At 42.7% G+C, this 19,961-nt stretch overlaps 1 protein-coding gene across 1 annotated transcript; it reads left to right on the forward strand.

Moving 5' to 3' along the window:
* The first annotated feature begins 205 nt into the window (after positions 1 to 205).
* Positions 206 to 19,089, forward strand: LOC139275527 (cell surface glycoprotein CD200 receptor 1-B-like). The gene is made up of 4 exons (XM_070892697.1): positions 206 to 278; positions 3,659 to 3,976; positions 17,322 to 17,609; positions 19,037 to 19,089. Exons 1-4 carry the CDS (start codon positions 206 to 208, stop codon positions 19,087 to 19,089), a joined length of 732 nt encoding a protein of 243 aa, XP_070748798.1.
* The last annotated feature ends 872 nt before the right edge of the window (positions 19,090 to 19,961 follow it).

The raw sequence follows: 19,961 nt of genomic DNA on the forward strand, positions 1-19,961 counted from the left end.
CACTTCATATATGTTGCTTAGAAGAAGAAATATATAGCAGATGTAAACATCATGGCACTTGCCTGCTTTGAAAACTTCTTGTCTGTAAACAATCGTGATTATTTTCTGCTCTATAGGAATCCACAAATCAGTCACCGCAGGATGATGAAACCTGATGAATTTCTTCAAAATAAGATTTTATACAAGAAAAGCAGTGCTAGTTAAAATGAAATCGCTAAGGAAAAACCTGCAGGCTGCCCTGCTGCCAGTGACCATCCTTATTGCTCTTGCATTGCCAGGTATGCCTTGTTTTCTTTTTTTAAAAAGTGCCTCATATTTATGGTATCTTTAAATTTCGTGCGTATCCCCGATTTCCTTCACCCCACCATTGGCAGTCGTGCCTTCAACTGTCTAGGCTCTAATCTCTGAAATTCCCTCCCTAAACCTCTATTTCTCTCTTCTCCTTTAAGACGCTCCTTCTTGGACCAAGCTTTTGGTCACCTGTCCTAATATCTCATTATATGGCTCATGTGCCAAATTTTGTCTAATGTCACTCCTGTAAAGCGCTTTGGGACGTTTTACTATGTTAAAGATGCTACATAAGTGCAATTTGTTGTTGTATCAAGGATTTTAGTTGTCTCCTTTATCCCATTGCTGTGTGTGTACTGTATAAAATAATACAAGTGTGTTTGGTTGTACAACTTTTGTTTGAAATCAATCGCCGATCTGATACTAATAGCCAGAAACTTCCATTTCCTCTTAAGTAAATAATGCCTTTCAAGTTTCAGCTCAGTTTCATATTTTCAGAAGTTGTGGGGGTCATGGCACATGGTTCTTTAAAGGAATGTGTTACTCAGCCACAGAAAAGGTTATCACTTTGTGGAATCTAACAAGTGTTGCTGACAAGAAAGAGAGAAAGAACTAAAATAACTTTTGAAAAAAACGTTGCACTGGAATAGCAAAAGAATCAACCAAGCAATGATTTAAGTGCTTGCTGTAAATAAGTCAGTACCCAATGGACTGTAAATTAATCCATTATACATTTTAAGCATAATGATTGAAGTAAAATACAGTTAAATTCACAAAAAAGTTTCTCAATAGTTTGCTTAATTTCACTATTTAATGTAATGATTGGCAATAGGAAATGGTCGTGGTAAACTAAATTTGTATTCAAGAACTCTCACTGTATCTTTCATTGGAAATGGATAGTCTGACAATAATTACAACAATATATATTTTAGTTTGATGATTAAAGTAGATTCAAACAAGAAACAAGCTCAGGATAATAAATCGTACACCTCATAAAAAGAAACCCAAAGTGAGGTGACGTTAGGAGTGAATTGCCAAAACAATTGATGTGAAAACTGTCAATTCTTTCTGTGGGTGAAGTTTTAATTACTTGACCCTTGTATTTACTGCATTTAGGTCTCAACCTTAAGGGACTATTGTGCAAGGCTTTCATCCCTGTATTTGGTTTAAAATTCAATGAGCAGAAAGCATAGTCATCTTTAAAAAAAAACAAAGTGCAATTTTAGTTTTTCACGTTGACCTAATTCTCGCTGTCGAAGAATAGTTCTGCAGTTTGCACCAAGATAAATTCATAAAATAAATATTGAGAAAAAGCACAGCACGATGAAACCTGCCCATCAAACTAAGCAGGTAGTCAGATAAACACATTCATTTGAATTGATATCCCATTTAGATTTAGTAAAACTATTCTAGCAATAAATTCATTGACATGTTCTAATGATGGATAGCTGGTGTTTTACAAAGACTGATTTATATCAAATTAATTGTAGTTGCATTCTATGCAAGCAAAATGTCATATTTGTTCAACACTAGCTATTAAAAAGAACTTGCTAGAATCGTGCCCTCAAGAACGTTTTGCAACCAGTGGATTACTTTTGAAGTGAGGTCTCTGTTGTCATCCAGGCATATGATAGTATTAATTAACACTGAATCTGAAACTGTTGTGTATAATTCCACAATCTAAAATCTCAATCCTTTACACAACAACTCTTAAATCTGCCATGCATGGCTGCCAGTGGATCTCAAACATGACCCACCTGAATAACGTCTTTTGCCAACTCCAAGAGAAATTGCACTTTCCCTGAGCCTTTCAATGTAATTTTGAAGATAACTAGCTTGTGCTTTTTAAACAATTTAAATGATGGTCTTTTATCAGATTGGAACTGTTCATTTCAACACATTGCCCATGCTTCAGTCCAGCTCTACTTAGTCCTAGTATCGTTTTTGTGTGGTATATAAGATCTATAATCTAAAGGATTGTGTTACATTTTCTATAATATTAATAGGAAGGTAAACATTAGCCTGATGAATTTTATATTAGTTTGCTTATTAATTTTAAGATATTAAAATAATTAGATAAGCATCTCGCCTTTGTTTCATAACATTGAGATTCAAACCAACTTTAGAAATGCCATCAAAATTGTAACAGTGGCCACAGGTTCAAATTTGCACAAGACAAATTTAGGAATTCTGTGAATTCTGTGTAGTACATTTATTTGTTTAGAAAGACACACCTCGAGCAATTGCAATTTAAACAGCACAGCAGGCCTCCATCGTGGACCATAAAACTCCACTGTTACCTGAGAGGTGATCGATCACATGTAAAAAAGTATATAGTGAGATATTTTTGGATTAACTTTTCTATTAATTGTTGGCGCAGGGCAAGCGGGAAACTGGGCACAATTAGAGTGAATGCAGAGAAGAGAGTCGGGGTAGGGTCACATATAGGGTTAGGAGAGATAGAATGTTTGGACAAGGTCATGGTGGATGGAGGGGATCAGGAGGTTGAAGCGAGAGACTAGTTAGGGTCATTGTTTAGGGAATAGTGGGAGGGACTGGACTGTAGAGGGGGAAATGGGCCATAGTTCACAACTGGGGAGGAATAAGATCAAGATCAACTGAGTTACTGTGAGGGGAGGGCAAGAGGGAGAGCAAGATAGAGATCCGTACTGGCTTACGAAGACAATATACACATTTAGTACTTTTTGGAGTATATTTGGAGAGTTATAGTGATGAACAAAAATACATAACCACACAAGAGACATTTCAAACCTGCTCAGAAGTGCGCAGCAAATATTTTACAAAGGTTATAAAAGTTCATCAGGAACTGGTTACTGCAACATCAAAAATATTAGATAACAGTTTATTAGGTAACAATGTATTTTGCACTTATATTTTCAGGATTTCTAAGTACAATTATGTCATTAGTTCCATTCCCGATTTTCAAGCCGGTTAAATTTTTGAACCAGATCCACTATCTCAACTGTAGGCACAACCGTACAAAACCTATAGCAATCATCAAACTTATTACATTTTCTGATTCTACCTTTCTGGCCAATGGAACTTATTCATTTCACCGACTACTGACTTTGCTATAAAGTTTGGACTGTTTGAAACCATATTCCTAGTTGTCAGGAACCCACTCCATAGCACTGCCTACAATTATAAAAACAAATGGTTGCCAGATTTATATGCAAATCACCAGATTTGACATCTGTATAAACACTAAATGCAGAAAAAAAATATTTAATGATGGAGATCACAAAGTTAGCGCCAGTCTGGGCAATACTCTGACAGTGCAATCTGAATGAATTTACTGCCGCTCTTATTTACTATTCAGAACTTTTCTTTATCCCTATTCCTTTTCTAGGATTCCCTGTTGGAGAAAAAGCAACTGTGTTGTTAGGTAACAAGGTGGTCTTGAGATGTCCATTTTATGGAAATGTGACTATGATATCATGGCGATTTAATCAAAATGAATCTATAGCAGCTCTCCGATGTGATTCGAATCAAATGGTTAGGTCTTACAACAACACCAGAATAAGAATTCTAAATTCATCATGTATGTCTAATAATGAAATGAATCTTCAGATAGAACCTGTGGACCTCGCTGATGATGGGAATTATATCTGTGAAATTGCAGCTCAAAACGGAGTTCATAAAGTAACCTTCTCATTATCAGTGACAGGTAAGACAATTTACACTCTTCAATGTTGACAGAAAATTGACCTTTGTGGGAGGAAGCATTTTCACTGCACTTTGACTGTTTTTTTTTCAAATGGTGACTCTGGATACCATGGGGGTAATTTTAACACCCCCCCCCCCACCTGCCCAAAACAGGTGGGAGGGAGGAGGGGGTGGTTAAAATGAAAAAATCTGGAACCCAACCCTAATCCGCCTCCACTTCTGCTTTTAACGGAGATGGGTTGGGGGTGGGGGGGGGGGGCGGCGGGTGACTAACCTGCAATCAGGGAGCAGGTGCAACCTGAAATACTTTAATTAGACTGCGCATCTTTAATTTAACAAGAGTATTACTTTTAACGCCGTTTCCCGGGCAACGGGGAAACCCAGCAACTAAAGGGAGGGCAGGAAGGGCCCAGGTAAGTACCTTTACAGCACAGCTTGTAGGTCAGGAGAAGCAAGAGGCATCCATCCCCCCACCCCCATCCCCCACCCCTCTGACATCAGAATTCCATGTGATAGGGGCCTGGATAGTGACTTGTATCGGCATAACTTTCTTTCATTTTTGTGACCCATGTCCTCTTTTTGTAGTTGCAAGGATCTTCCTGAAATCAATTTAGGTAATCTCATCTCCTACTTGACACCAATTTATAGCACTGTCTATAAATTGTTGAAGGGGTGAAAACAGACGCTAAATGGCTACTGTGCTAATAAGACATGTCTATTTGAAAATCTGGTTTTCCCACACAATTTTGATCCTAATTGCTGATTACCACAATTTGAATTTACCTGGAGGTGCTGAAACAGACACTTGCAGGTTGAGCACTCATGCACTGATTAGACACAATTTTCGTGGAGCAGTGAGTGTGGGCTCCATGCATCCACTTCCACTGAATGTGTGGAGTGCACGGGCTGACGCACAGCAACATGTTTCAGGATGGCTCAGGGACCGAGTGAGAGGGTGCAGAGATTTTTGGATGCGGCACTGGATATCCTGATGGAGGCAGTCCAGAGGAGGGACGCCTGTACCTGCAGCGGGGAAAGAGTCCACCTCGTCTTCCTGGCCCTCTCTCCTGCAGCAGCTGGTGCTGCTCTGCCTGGCCTCATGTCCTCCTGCAAACCAAGGGGGACGCTTGTAGTAAACATAGTAATCTCAGGATTGTTAACAGTGCCACGTGCTAGTCAGTAAGAATCGCAGGATAGCTCAGATGAATACGTGGCTTTGAGGAGTGGTGCAGAAGGGAGGGATTCAAATTCCTGGGACATTGGAACCGGTTCTGGGGAGGTGGGACCAGTACAAACCGGATCGTCTGCACCTGGGGGAGTGTTTGCTAGTGCTATTGGGAAGGGGTTAAACTGATATGGCAGGCAGATGGGAACCTATGCAGGGAGACAGAGGCAAGTAGAATGGGGGAAGAAGCAAAAGATAGAAAGAAGAAAAGTAAAAGTCGAGGGCAGAAAAACCCAAGGCAAAAAGCAAAAAGGGCCACATTACAGCAAAATTCTAAAGGGGCAAAGTGTGTTAAAAGGATAAGCCTGAAGGCTCTGTGTCTCAATGTGAGGATTATTCATAATAAGATGGACGAATTAACTGCGCAGATAGCAGTTAACGGATAGGATGTAATTGGTATCACGGAGACATGGCTCATGGGTGTCTAAGGCTGGGAACTCAACATCCAGGGGTATTCAACATTCAGGAAGGATAGACAGAAAGAAAAAGGAGGTGGGTGGTGTTGCTGGTTAAAGAGGAAATTAACGCAATAGTAAGGAAGGACATTAGCTTGGATGATGTGGAATCGGTATGGGTGGAGCTACAGAATACCAAAGGGCAGAAAGCGCTAGTGGGAGTTATGGACAGACCACCAAACAGTAGATGTGAGGTTGGGGACAGCATCAAACAAGAAATCAGGGATGCATGCAATAAAGGTACAGCAGTTATCATGGGTGACTTTAATCTACATATTGATTGGTTCTAATCAAACTGGTAGCAATGCGGTGGAGGAGGATTTCCTGGAGTGTATTGGGGATGGTTTTCTAGACCAACATGTCGGGGAACTAACTGGAGGGCTGGCCATCCTAGACTGGGTGATGTGTAATGAGAAAGGACCAATTAGCAATCTTGTTGTGCAAGGCCTCTTGGGGAAGAGTGACCATAATATGGTAGAATTCTTTATTAAGATGGAGAGTGACACAGATAATTCAGAGACTAGGGTCCTGAACTTAAGGAAAGGTAATTTCGATGGTATGAGACGTGAATTGGCTAGAATAGACTGACGAGTGATACTTAAAGGGTTGACGGTGGATAGGCAATGGCAAACATTTAAAGATCACATGGATGAACTTCAACAATTGCACATCCCTGTCTGGAGTAAAAAATAAAACAGGGAAGGTGGCTCAACCGTGGCTAACAAGGGAAATTAAGGATAGTGTTAAATCCAAGGAAGAGGCATATAAATTGGCCAGAAAAAGCAGCAAACCTGAGGACTGGGAGAATTTTATAATTCAGCAGAGGAGGACACAGGGTTTAATTAGGAGGGGGAAAATAGAGTATGAGAGGAAGCTTGCTGGGAACATAAAAACTGACTGCAAAAGCTTCTTTAGATATGTGAAGAGAAAAAGATTAGTGAAGACAAACATAGGTCCCTTGCAGTCAGATTCAGGTGAATTTATAATGGGAACAAAGAAAAGACGGACCAGTTAAACAAATACTTTGGTTCTGTCTTCACGAAGGAAAACATAAATAACCTTCCGGAAATAATAGGGGACTGAGGTTCTAGTGAGAAGGAGGAACTGAAGGAAATCCTTAATAGGCGGGAAATTCTGTTAGGGAAATTGATGGGATTGAAGGCCGATAAATCCCCGGGTCCTGATAGTGTGCATCCCAGAGTACTTAAGGAAGTGGCCCTAGAAATAGTGGATGCATTGGTGATCATTTACCAACAGTCTATCGACTCTGGATCAGTTCCTATGGATTGGAGGGTAGCTAAAGCAACACCACTTTTTAAGAAAGGAGGGAGAGAGATAACCGGTAATTATAGATCGGTTAGCCTGAAATCAGTAGTGGGGAAAATGTTGGAATCAATTATTACAGATGAAATAGCAGCGCATTTGGAAAGCAGTGACAGGATCAGTCCAAGTCAGCATGGATTTATGAAGGGGAAATCATGCTTGAAAAAATTCTAGAATTTTTTGAGGATGTAACTGGTAGAGTGGACAAGGGACAACCAGTGGATGTGGTTAATTTGGACTTTCAAAAGGCTTTTGACAAGGTCCCACACAAGAGATTGGTGTGCAAAATTAAAGCACATGGTACTGGGGGTAATGTACTGACGTGGATAGAGAACTGGTTGGCAGACAGGAAGCAGAGAGTCGGGATAAACGGGTCCTTTTCAGAATGGCAGACAGTGACTAGTGGGGTGTTCCAGGGCTCAGTGCAGGGAACCCAGCTATTTATAATAAACATTAATGATTTAGATGAAGGAATTGAGTGTAATATCTCCGTTTGAAGATGACACTAAACTGGGTGGTGGTGTGAGCTGTGAGGAGGACGCTAAAAGGCTGTAGGGTGACTTGGACAGGTTAGGTGAGTGGGCAAACGCATGGCAGATGCAGTATAATGTGAATAAATGTGAGGTTATCCACTTTGCTGGCAAAAACACGAAGGCAGAATATTATCTGAATGGCAGCAGATTAGGAAAAGGGGTGGTGCAACGAGACCTGGGTGTCATGGTACATCAGTCATTGAAAGTTGGCATGCAGGTACAGCAGGCGGTGAAGGCGGCAAATGGTATGTTGGCCTTCATATCTAAGGGATTTGTGTAGAAGAGCAGGGAGGTCTTACTGCAGTTGTACAGGGCCTTAGTGAGGCCTCACCTGGAATATTGTGTTCAGTTTTGGTCTCCTAATCTGAGGAAGGATGTTCTTGCTATTGAGGGAGTGCTATAGTGCAGCAAAGTCTCACCAGACTGATTCCCGGGATGGCAGGACTAACATATGAGGAGAGACTGCATCGACCGGACCTGTAGTCACTGGAGTTTAGAAGGATGAGAGGGTATCTCATAGATACATGTAAAATTCTGACAGGACTGGACAGGTTAGATGCAGGAAGAATGTTCCCGATATTGGGGAAGTCCAGAATCAGGGGACATAGCCTAAGGATAAGGGGTAAGCCATTTAGGACTGAGATGAGGAGAAACTTCTTCACTCAGAGAGTTGTTAACCTGTGGAATTCCCTACCGGAGAGAGTTGTTGATGCCAGTTCATAGAATATATTCAAGAGGGAGTTAGATATGGCCCTTATGGCTAAAAGGATCAAGGGGTATGGAGAGAAAGCAGGAAAGGGGTACTGAGGTGAATGATCAGCCATGATCTTATTGAAGGGCTGAATGGCCTACTCCTGCACCTAGTTTCTATGTTTCTATGACCCTAAGCAAGATGCCCATGACCAAGCACTCCCTTTCTCCTGGTGATTCTTATGTGTCCAATAAAGTAGAGCAGCACAGCACATACCCTTTTAAGGTGAATCCATCAGAGAATTTCAAGAATAAATGTTAATACAGTGTTGGTGAAGTCTTGACAAAGTCTCCCGATGTGCTTCAAAAGTCCTCTTCAAACATCTTGCAGCAAGTGGACAGTAGAAGATGATATAGCTTTAAGTAGTCCTCGAAACCGTCTCATCATCATAGGCAGTCCCTCAGAATCAAGGAGGACTTGCTTTCACTCTTAGAATGAGTCCTTACGTAGCTGAACAGTCCAATTCAAAAGCCACGGTCCCTGCCACAGGTGGGACAGATAGTCATTGAGGGTAAGGGAGGATGGGACAGGTTTGCTGCACGTTCTTTCCAATACCTGCGCTTGTTTTCTGCATGCACTCGACGATGAGACTCAAGGCACTCAAAGCCCTTCTGGATGCACTTCCTCCATTTATGGCGGTCATTGGCCAGGGACTCCCAGGTGTCGATGGGGATGTTGCACTTTATCAGGGAGGCATTGAGGGTGCCCTTGTAACATTTCCTCTGTCCACCTTTGGCTCGTTTGCTATGAAGGAGTTCCGAGTAGAGCGCTTGCTTTGGGAGTCTCGTGTCAGGCATGCAGAAAATGTGGCCAGCCCAGCGGAGCTGATCAAGTGTGGTCAGTGCTTCAATGCTGGGGATGTTGGCCTGGTCGAGGACACTAATGTTGGTGCATCTGTCCTCCCAGGGGATTTGTAGGATCTTGTGGAGGCATCGTTGGTCATATTTCTCCAGAGACTTGAGTTGTCTACTGTACATGGTCCATGTCTCTGAGCCATACAGGAGAGCAGGTATTATTACAGCCCTGTAGACTATGAGCTTGGTGGTAGATTTAAAGGCCTGGTCTTCGAACACTCTTTTCCTCAGGCGGCCAAATACTGCGCTCACGCACTGGAGGCGGTGTTGAATCTCCTCATCAATGTCTGCTTTTGTGATAAAGGCTCCCGAGGTATGGGAAATGGTCCACATTTTCAAGGGCCGCGCCGTGGATCTTAATGACTGGGGGGCAGTGCTGTGTGGCGAGGATAGCTGGTGGAGGACCTTTGTCTTACGGATGTTTAGCGTAAGGCCCATGCTTTCGTACGCCTCAGTAAATACATCAACTATGTCCTGGACTTCAGCCTCTGAATTTGCACAGACACAGTTGTCGTCCGTGTACTGTAGCTCGATGACAGAGGTTGGGGTGGTCTTGGACCTGGCCTGGAGATGGCAAATATTGAACAGGTTCCCACTCGTTCTGTAGTTTAGTTCCACTTCAGCGGGAGCTTCTTGACTGTGAGGTGGAGCATGGCAGCGAAGAAGAGTGAGAAGAGGGTTGGGGCGATGACACAGCCGTTTGACCCTGATCCGGACATGGATTGGTCTGTGATGGATTTGTTGGCAAGGTCCTTACAAAGGCCTTTGACACGGTCAACCGCGAGGGTCTATGGATGCCACCAAATGTCTGTGAACATCCTGCGCCTGCTCCACGATGACATGCAGGCCGTGATCCTTACCAATGGATCCATTACAGACTCAATCCACATCATCCTCTACGACTCTATCAGCTGGTTGCTGGCAAGAGGAGGCGTTACATCAAGCACGATACACCAAAATGCCATGCAGCTGCCTTAATGAGCACTAGCAGCCAATTTAAGTGGCAATCAGCCCCATAATAATCCTCCGGATGACCGTTTCTAGCACAAGTTTCAACTCCATTACCAAGATGGCATCTTGCGTGACGGCGTTTCAGCTTAAAACCTCAACTTGGCTCTTTAGTGCTGAAAATATCCAGGGAAAATTGTCCCGTAAATGTTCCACTTTTGAAATTCACTGAGAGCACCTATCTGGGAATCACGTTCTTGAAGTCCCTGATCTTTTAGCCCAAAATGTACGAGAATCACGTAATTGAAATTTTGCCCTTAAGTTAACCAAAGCCATAACATAGAACATAGAAACATAGAAACATATAAATTTATAGCGCAGAAGGAAGCCATTTCGGCCCATCGTGTCTGCGCCGGCCGACAAAGAGCCGCACAGCACCTCGTCAGCAGCCCTAAAAGTTACATATAAATCTATGAACAATGACAGAAAGGCAAAGAGCACCCAGCCCAAACAGTCCGCCTCACACACTGTGACACCCCTTATACTAAAACATTCTACACTCCACCCCAACCGCCACATGATCTCCTGGGAGAGGCAAAAGCCAGATAAAAATCCAGGCCAATTTAGGAAGAAAACAAATCTGGGAAAATTCCTCTCCAACCCATCCAGGCGATCGAAACTAGTCCAGGAGATCACCCTGGCCGTATTCTATTCCCTGCAGTACTTACCATTATATCTGCGCCGTCCAACAAAAGGTCATCCAGTCTAATCCCAATTACCAGCTTTAGGCCTGTAACCCTGCAGGTTACTGCACTTTAAATGCCCATCCAACTATCTCTTAAAAGTGGTGAGGGTTTCTGCATCCACCACTCTTCCAGGCAGCGAGTTCCAGATCCCCACAATCCTCTGCGTAAATTCCCTCTAAACCTTCCACCAACCACCTTAAAACTATGCCGCCTCGTAATAGACCCCACCACCAATGGAAATAGACCCTTACTATCGACCATGTCCAGGCCACTCAATATTTTGTACACCTCAATGAGGTCTCTTTTCAAAATCCTCTATTCCAATGAGAACAAACCCAGCCTATCCAATCTGTCCTCATAACTAAGATTCTCCATTCTAGGCAGCATCTAGTAAATCTCCTCTGTACCCTCTCTAGTGCAATCATGTCCTTCCTATAATACGGCGACCGGAACTGCATGCAGTATTCCAGCTGTGGCCTAATCAAAGTATTATACAATTTAAGCATAACCTCTCTGCTCTTATATTCTACGCCTTGGCCAATAAATGCAAGCATTCCGTATGCCTTCTTAGCCACCTTATGCACCTTGCCTGCTACTTTCAGGGATCTGTGGACAAGCACTCCAAGGTCCCTTTGTTCATCTACACTATTAAATGGCCTACCACTTAATATGTCTATCCTTTTCTCATTAGCCCTCCCAAAGTGCATCACCTCACACTTCTCTGAATTAAATTCCATTTGCCACAGCTCTGCCCACCTGACCAGTAGATTGATATCCTCCTGCAACCCATGACTTTCCTCTTCATTATCAACCACACAGCCAATTTTAGTGTCATCTGCAAACTTCTTAATCATACTCCCTATATTCAAATCTAAATCGTTGATATATACCATAAAAAGCAAGGGACACAGTACTGAGCCCTGCGGAACCCCACTGGGAACATCCTTCCAGTTACAAAAACATCCATCAATCATTACCCTTTGCTTTCCTACCTCCAAGCCAATTTTTGGATCCAATTTGCCACTTTGCCCTGTATCCCATGGGCCTTAACTTTCATGACCAGTCTACCATGTGGACCTTATCAAAAGCTTTGCTAAAGACCATATATACTACATCATACGCACTACACTCATCGACCCTCTTAGTTACCTACTTAAAAAATTCAATCTGGTTCGTCAAACACGATCTTCCCTTAACAAATCCGTGCTGACTGTCCCTAATTAATCCTTGCCTTTCCAAATGTAGATTTATCCTGTCTTTCAGGAATTTTTCCAATCATTTTCCCACAACTGAGGTTAGGCTGACAGGCCCGTAATTACTCGGCCTATCCCTTTCTCCCTTCTTAAACAAGGGTACTATTTAAGCAGTCCTCCAATCCTCCGGCTCTATGCCCAGATCCAAAGAGGACTGGAAAATGATGGTCAAGGCCTCTGCCATTTCCTCTTTTACTTCGCTCAACAGCATGGGATGCATTTCATTCTGGCCTGGCGACTTATCTACTTTCAAAGTTGCTAAACCCCTTAGTACTTCCTCTCACTATATTTATTTCATCCTCGATAGCAGTATCTGCATTGCCCCTTTCCTTTGTGAAAACAACATCTTCCGCCTTCACTCAAAGATTACGCTCATGGCCTCTAATAGGCCCTACCCTTTCTTTAGTTTCCTTCTTACTCTTAATATATTTATAGAACATCTTAGGGTTTTCCTTAATTTTACTGGCCAAGAATTTCTCGTGTTCTCTCTTAGCATTCCTAATATCCTTTTTAATGTTGCCTCTTAACTTTCTCTATTCCTTTAAAGATTCTATAGTATTTAGCCGTTGGTATATGACATAAGCGTCCCTTTTTTTTAAATCCTTCCCTGTAAGTCTTTCGACATCCAGGGGACTCTACTTATTTTTCCCAGCCTTTTTCTTGAAGGGCACATGTTTGGCCTGAGCCTTCTGGATCTCCTCCTTGAATGCCTCCCACTGTTTTGACACGGATTTACCCACAAGTAGCTGTTTCCAGTCCACTATGGCCAAATCACTCCTTAACTTAGCAAAATTAGCTTTTCCCCAATTTGAAACTTTTATTCCAGGACTATTCTTATCCTTATCCATAACCAACTTGAATCTGACTGATTTATGGTCACTGGCACCCAAGTGCTCTCCCACGAATACCCCTTCAACCTGCCCAGCTTCATTCCCCGAAACTAAATCCAAGCCCGCCCCCTCTCTTGTTGGGCTTGCTACATACTGACAAAAAAAGTTCTCTTGAATGCATTTCAAGAATTCCACACCCTCTAACCCTTCACACTAAATTTGTCCCAATCCATCTTTGGATAGTTAAAATCCCCTATTATTACTACCCTATGGTTTTTGGACTTCACAGCAATTTGCCTACATACTTGTTCCTCTATCTCTCTCCCACTGTTTGGGAGTCTATAACACACGCCTAGCAGTGTGATCGCCCCCTTTTCATTTTTCAATTTGACCCATATGGTCTCATTTGATGATCCCTCTAACATATCATCCCTCCTCACCGCTGTAATAGTTTCTTTAATCAGTACCACAACTCCCCCCACCCACCCCACTTTTCACCCCCCTCTCTATCGTCTAAAAATCCTGTAATCATCTGCCAAACCTGCCCCTCTTTCAGCCATGTTTCTGTAATGGCTATAATGTCATACTCCCAAATGTCTACCTGTGCTCTTAGCTCATCCGCCTTATTCGCTATACTCCTTGCATTAAAGTATATACCATTCAGCACAGGAAGACCTCCTTGCTTACTACATACTAAGCCCTGTTTCCGCTGTCTTACAGATTCGTTTTCTAGATTCTTGCTATCAATTTCTGCTTTACTTCCTTCCCTTTTGAATTTGTTCTCAGGTTCCCATCCCCCTGCCAAGCTAGTTTAAACTCTCCCCAACAGCACTAGCAAAACTCCCCGCAAGGATATTGGTCCTGGCGCTGTTGAGGTTCAATCTGTCCGGCTTGTACAGGTCCCATCTCCCCCAGAAGTGATCCCAATGCCTCAAGAATTTAAAGCCCTCCCTCTTACACCAACTTTCCAGCCACATGTTCATCCTCTCTATTCTTATAATCATTAGCACGTAGCATCGGTAGTAACCCGGAGATTACTACCTTTGAGGTCCGACCCTTTAATTTTCTTCCTAGCTCCCTGAATTTTTCTTGTAAGACTCATCCCTCATTTTACCTATGTCGTTGGTCCCGATACGGACCACGACCTCTAGCTGTTTGCTGTTTACCCTACCCCCCCCCCCCCCAAGGATGCCCTGCATCCGCTCTGTGACATCCTTGACCCTGGCACCAGGGAGGCACAAAACCATTTCGGGAGTCACGTCTACGGCCGCAGAAACGCCTGTCTGTTCCCCTAACTATAGAATCCCCTATCACTATGGCTCTTTTGTTCTTCGTCCCTTCCCTCTGGAGAGTGCAGCCAGAGCCAACTGTGGTGCCTTGGATTTGGCTCTGGCTGCACTCCCCAGAGGCACCATCGTCCTTACCGATACTCAGAAGTCAATATTGGTTTGAAAGTGAGATGGACTCACGGGGGGACTACTGCGCTACCTGCCTAGCACACTTATTATGTCTGGTGGTCACCCACTTCCCCTCTACCTGCATGCCTTTAAGCTGCGGGGGGACCACATCCTGAAACTCTCAGCCTCACAAATGCACCGTATTGACTCCACCTGCTACTCCAGCTCTGAAACGCGGAAAAGAAGAATTGCTTATTGTGCAATGTGAAACAATTCAACGGCAGCTTTACTCTGTATCTGGTCTGAGCTGACCTGGCATCTGGGGGCCAATATTGCCCTATTTATAGCTCCATTAGCGTCGCTGGGGGTGCTAACAGGGCACAATGTCATTTTCACCCAGGGAAGGGGAAGGAAATTGCTCCGGAGGTTTGTGGGGCAGCGCCGCGCCCCACAATTAGCACCTCGGGCTGGCGCGCAACCGGCGATGACATAATCACCGTGCACGCCAACCCCTCACTGCCCCTTGCCGACCCCATTCTGCCCCGCGGGCCACAAGGCTGGTGTGGTGTCTACACTAGCTTCACGAGTCGCAAAGCTGGCGGATATCTGCCGCCAGGGCGCTCCATAAAGAGGAGGTCTTTAGCACCCCGGACCGCCAGCTTTATGTTTGGCTGACTTTTGCGTCGACCCGACAATGCTGGCCCTCGTGGCGACCTGTCAGCCATTGTGCAATCCGGCATCCGGTGGTGACCACCAAAGGGCTGGCAGAGTGCGTAGTGGCACTCCCCTTTAATAGCACCTCAGCCCTATGTGGACCATCTGCACAGCGCTGGCCTGCTCCGTACGGCGCTGTACCCAGTGCCACCCTACCGCCCATGAGTGCCACTCAAAGCAGACGGTGCTTCACTTCTTTTGAGGGACACACGGCCCAATTCCGCGTTGGGGGCGGGACCCCCAGGCCGGGCACAGGAGGTCCCGGCCCTGGAAGGTTACCTTCCCCAATCAGGGCGAAGGGCAATTTCTAACCCCAAGAATTCTGCACAGGTTACAACTTAATCTATAATGGGGGAGAATACTTTGAACAAAAAGTACTACCCATAGACTTTCTTTCCCCTTTAAGAAATCAAATGCTATTCCTAACTTTCTGGCCACCATAATGATTGGTTGAGATAGTCCAAACACATTTCACTTAGATTATTTATAATCACCAAGATTATCAGACTGGGCTGGATTCAAATTCACATCCGAATAGTGTTCTACCCGGTGAGTCACGCAAGGTTATATTTTCCTCCTTTTAAGGTCGAAGTGAATAAAATGTGTTGCGATGTTGGTAAAAACAATTAACAGGCATCTTGCCTATATTTAGCAAGTTTATCAGAATTTCCATCCCTCCAAAAATGGACTAATGAACAATGTGAGAAAAAGTTGATTTTTCATGTTCTTTTCAAGGTCATTAATGAGTCAAATTGAATGAACATTTTTCATTCAGTTTAAACCTGTCATTACTTAGCTTAATATACAGAAGCATTAGCATAGATGAGTGATTAGTACAGGCCTGTGCAGGAGGGAGTTTAACATGGTTTGAATGAACCCCTAAATTGGCAGCAGTTTGAGTTCCAAAAGCCAGCAGTTGTCAGTACTAGCTCAGGTTGTACATGTTAGTTTGAGTTTGTGTTACATCCTATTGTGACACTATCATTTGACAAGGTGCCACATAAAAGGTTACTGCCGAGATTAAAGTTCACGGGATTGGGTGTAATATATTAGCATGGATAGAGGATTGGCTAACGAACAGAAAACAGAGCGTTGGGATAAATGGTTCATTCTCTGCTTGGCAACCAGTAACTAGTGGGGTGCCGCAGGGATCAGTGCTGGGACCCCAACTAGTTACAATCTATATTAATGACTTGGAAGAAGGGACTGAGTGTAACGTAGCCAAATTTGCTGACAATACAAAGATGGGAGGAAAAGCAATGTGTGAGGAGGACACAAAAAATCTGCAAAAGGACATAGACAGGCTAAGTGAGTGGGCAAAAATTTGCCAGATGGAGTATAATGTTGTAAAGTATGAGGTCATGCATTTTGCCAGTAAAAATCAAAGAGCAAGTTATTATTTAAATGGAGAAAAATTGCAAAGTGCTGCAGTACAGTGGGACCTGGGGTTACTTGTGCATGAAACACAAAATGTTACTATGCAGGTACAGGAAGTGATCAGGAAGGCCAATGGAATCTTGGCCTTTATTGCAAAGGGGATGGAGTATAAAAGCAGGGAAGTCTTGCTACAGTTATACAGGGTATTGATGAGGCCACACCTGGAATACTGCATACAGTTTTGGTTTCCATATTTACGAAAGGATATACTTGCTTTGGAGGCAGTTCAGAGAAGGTTCACTAGGTTGATTCCGATGATAAGGGGTTGACTTATGAGGAAAGGTTGAGGAGGTTGGGCTTATTCTCATTGGAATTCAGAAGAATGAGAGGTGATCTTATCGAAACGTATAAGATTATGAGGGGGCTTGGCAAGGTGGATGCAGAGAGGATGTTTCCACTAGAACTAGGGGGTATGATCTTAGAATAAGGGACCACCCATTTAAAACTGAGATGAAGAGGAATTTCTACTCTTAGAGGGTTGTAAATCTGTGAAATTTGCTGCCTCAGACAGCTGTGGTAGCCGAGACATTGAATAAATTTAAGACATAAATAGACAGTTTCTTAACCAATAAGGGAATAAGGGATTATGGAGAGCGGGCAGGGAAGTGGACCCAATTCCATGATCGGATCAGCCATGATCATATTAAATGGTGGAGCAGGCTCAAGGGGCCGTATGACCTATTCCTGCTCCTATTTCTTAAGTTCTTATGTTCTTATCATCGGCTGCTTTAGTGCTTGATATATTATTAATAAATTCACATGGAAGCCAATGCATAATTCTGGAAAATATCTGTTAGATTGGTTGATGATTCAATAAAAAAATGTTAGAACATGTGCACAATGCAAGTTTCAATTCAAGAATTGTTCTGTTTTTTTCCAGTTCCACCCACTATATCTTTCAGTATTGAAAACAAATTAAATGATACAATAACGGCCATATGCACCGCTTCAAGTGGGAAACCAGCTGCAGAAATTACTTGGCACCCAACTAATTTAGGAAACTTCTCAATCAATATGACCCATCACAGTAACAGAACTGTGACAGTACGAAGCCAATATAACATTACTACCCACCTCTTCAGTGAGGAGGTAATCTGCATTGTAAGCCACCCAGCATTTAATGGGACACAAAACTATACCATTCCACGAAACAGTTCAGTTCTACACAGTAAGTATATCTAAAATATATGTGTTGCATTTTCATGAATGAATGGGATTCATGATGCTGTCGTTTATAGTAAACCACGATTAAACAAAACTAAACATAAAATAGCATTCAGCAAATACTAGGAAGAATATCTGAATTTGAAGTAATTGTTTTACTCTGGAAACCGTTCATTTTGGGGAGATTTAGCTAGAACATTTAGGAATAAAGGATACATGGAGGTGAAATTGCTCTTAATGCATTATATGGCAGTAAATTATTTGCCATTTATTATGCACTGTAATGAATGCACAACTTTGTGCTGTTTCTGAAAGTTCAGACATGCTCATGTGCACTAAAACTAATACATAACTGAGTGGCCAATTTGAAAGCACCTGCAAGAATCCTGCTTAACTATCAAAACAGCCAGTTAAGTGGTAAAATAGGACTTTGCAGCAATCTAGCTGTGGAATATGCTTCTTCTGGGCCAAATACACCAACAGTTCAGATGGCACAGATAAAGATCTGTAGCTATTAGTAGACAGCTTGAAGGCATGACAAAGTGTTCTCTACAATGCAGAGGGCAATACACCATTCATTCGAGGGCACACCAGGATAAGTAGGGATTTGCCAAACTTTGAGTGTGGGATCACGAACCCACAGAAGCTAGCGGGATAGCCACAAAAGATATCCTACTTAAAGAAAAGTGCAACAGCGAGCATTAAGTATGTTCATGAATAAACAAGGCATGGATCAGCGAAGTTGTTTTTATTTACCAATTCCCAACCATAAATTGCCAGATTTCTTTGTCGAGTTGTCAGGCTGCCCAATCGGGGAGTGCAGCTTGCTGTATATATGTTAATGATATTGAGCCCTTGAAATGGACTAGGCCTCCTGTTAGCATGCACCACTAATTGGCCGCCTGATAGTTAAAATCGACACTTTAATATCTGCTCTTGAATACTGATGCCAAGATTTAGAAAGACACTGAGGATTAGCACCTCAGTTTTTATTAAGATGATAATGAGAGACAGACTTAACTAGAGAATGAGTTTAAAAAGAATGTTAATACAGTTGGGTTAGAAAAAGAGAAAATAATTGACAAATGAGCAAACCTAAAAGAGGATAAATCCCCAAGTCTGGATGGTATGCACCCATGCATTATCAAGGAAACGAGGGAGGAAACAGCAGAGGCACTAGTTTATATCCAAAGAAGAGGGGTTAGTGTCAGACGACTGGCAGACAGCTAATGTTGTTCATATATACAAAAAGGGAGATCGAACAAAACATGGGAACTACAGACCAGCTTAATCTCAGTGATAGGAAAGATGCCGGAATCGTTACTTAATGAAATGATCGATGACAGAAAATGTAATAAAACAGTTAGCATGAATTCAAAAAGTTATCTCATGCTTAACTAACCTGATATCTTTTTCTGTTCCTCTTCAAAGATGCTGACAAGGTAATAGATGTCATATACTTTGATTTTCAAAAAGGCCTTTGAGAAGGTACCATATGGTAGGCACATAGAGTCTGGGGACAGATAGCTGAGTGGTCAGCAAATTAACTAAAACATAGAAAGCAGAGCGTTGGGGTAAAGGATAGTTTATTCTTGATTAGAAGGCAACATGTGGTATTCCACAAGGATCAGTGATGGGACCACTGTTATTCATAATTTACATTAATGATTTGGACAGGAATAAGTAACTCAGCACTCTCTGATGAGGTAACAGAGAGGGTGGATGTGAGCAGTGCAGTTGATGTTGTGCATATGGACTTTCAATAGATATTTAGGCTTGTTAGCAAAAGTGAAGTCCATGGGATAAAAGGGGCAGTAGAAGCATGGAGACAAAATTGGCTAAGGGATAGAAAACAGAGAGTTGTGGTGAATGGCTGTTTTTCGGAGTGGAGAGAGGTATACATTGGTGTTCTCCAGGATTCAGAACAAAGACTATTGTTGTTTTTGGTATACATTAATGACTTGGACTTGGGGTTACAGGGAGCAATTTCAAAATTTGCAGATGACACAAAATTGGAAATGTAGTAAACAATGAGGCTGATAGTAATAGACTTCAAGAAGACAGACAGGTGGAATGGGTGGACACATGGCAGATGAAATTCAATGCAGAGAAGTGTGATGTGATACATTCTGGTCGGAAGAATGAGGAGTGACAATACAAGTTAAATGATGCAATTTTAAAGAGGGTGCAAGAAGATAGCCCTGAGCCTGCTCGTGCACAAATCTTTGAAGGGGGAAGGATAGGTTAACAAAGCAGTTAATAAGCATATGGATCCAAAAGAAAAGAAGTTATGCTAAACCTATATAAAACACTAGTTCGACCCCAGCTGGAGTGTTGTGTCCAATCCTGTGCACAC

Source organism: Pristiophorus japonicus, chromosome 11 (genome assembly GCF_044704955.1).
Source record: "Pristiophorus japonicus isolate sPriJap1 chromosome 11, sPriJap1.hap1, whole genome shotgun sequence".
Classification (NCBI taxonomy): Eukaryota; Metazoa; Chordata; class Chondrichthyes; family Pristiophoridae; genus Pristiophorus; species Pristiophorus japonicus.

Coding starts and splice junctions, on each gene's coding strand:
- LOC139275527 (XM_070892697.1), top strand. CDS start 206: ATGAAATCGCTAAGGAAAAACCTGCAGGCTGCCCTGCTGCCAGTGACC. Junction 279..3,658: donor TATTGCTCTTGCATTGCCAG/GTATGCCTTGTT, acceptor TTCCTTTTCTAG/GATTCCCTGTTGGAGAAAAA. Junction 3,977..17,321: donor CTTCTCATTATCAGTGACAG/GTAAGACAATTT, acceptor GTTTTTTTCCAG/TTCCACCCACTATATCTTTC.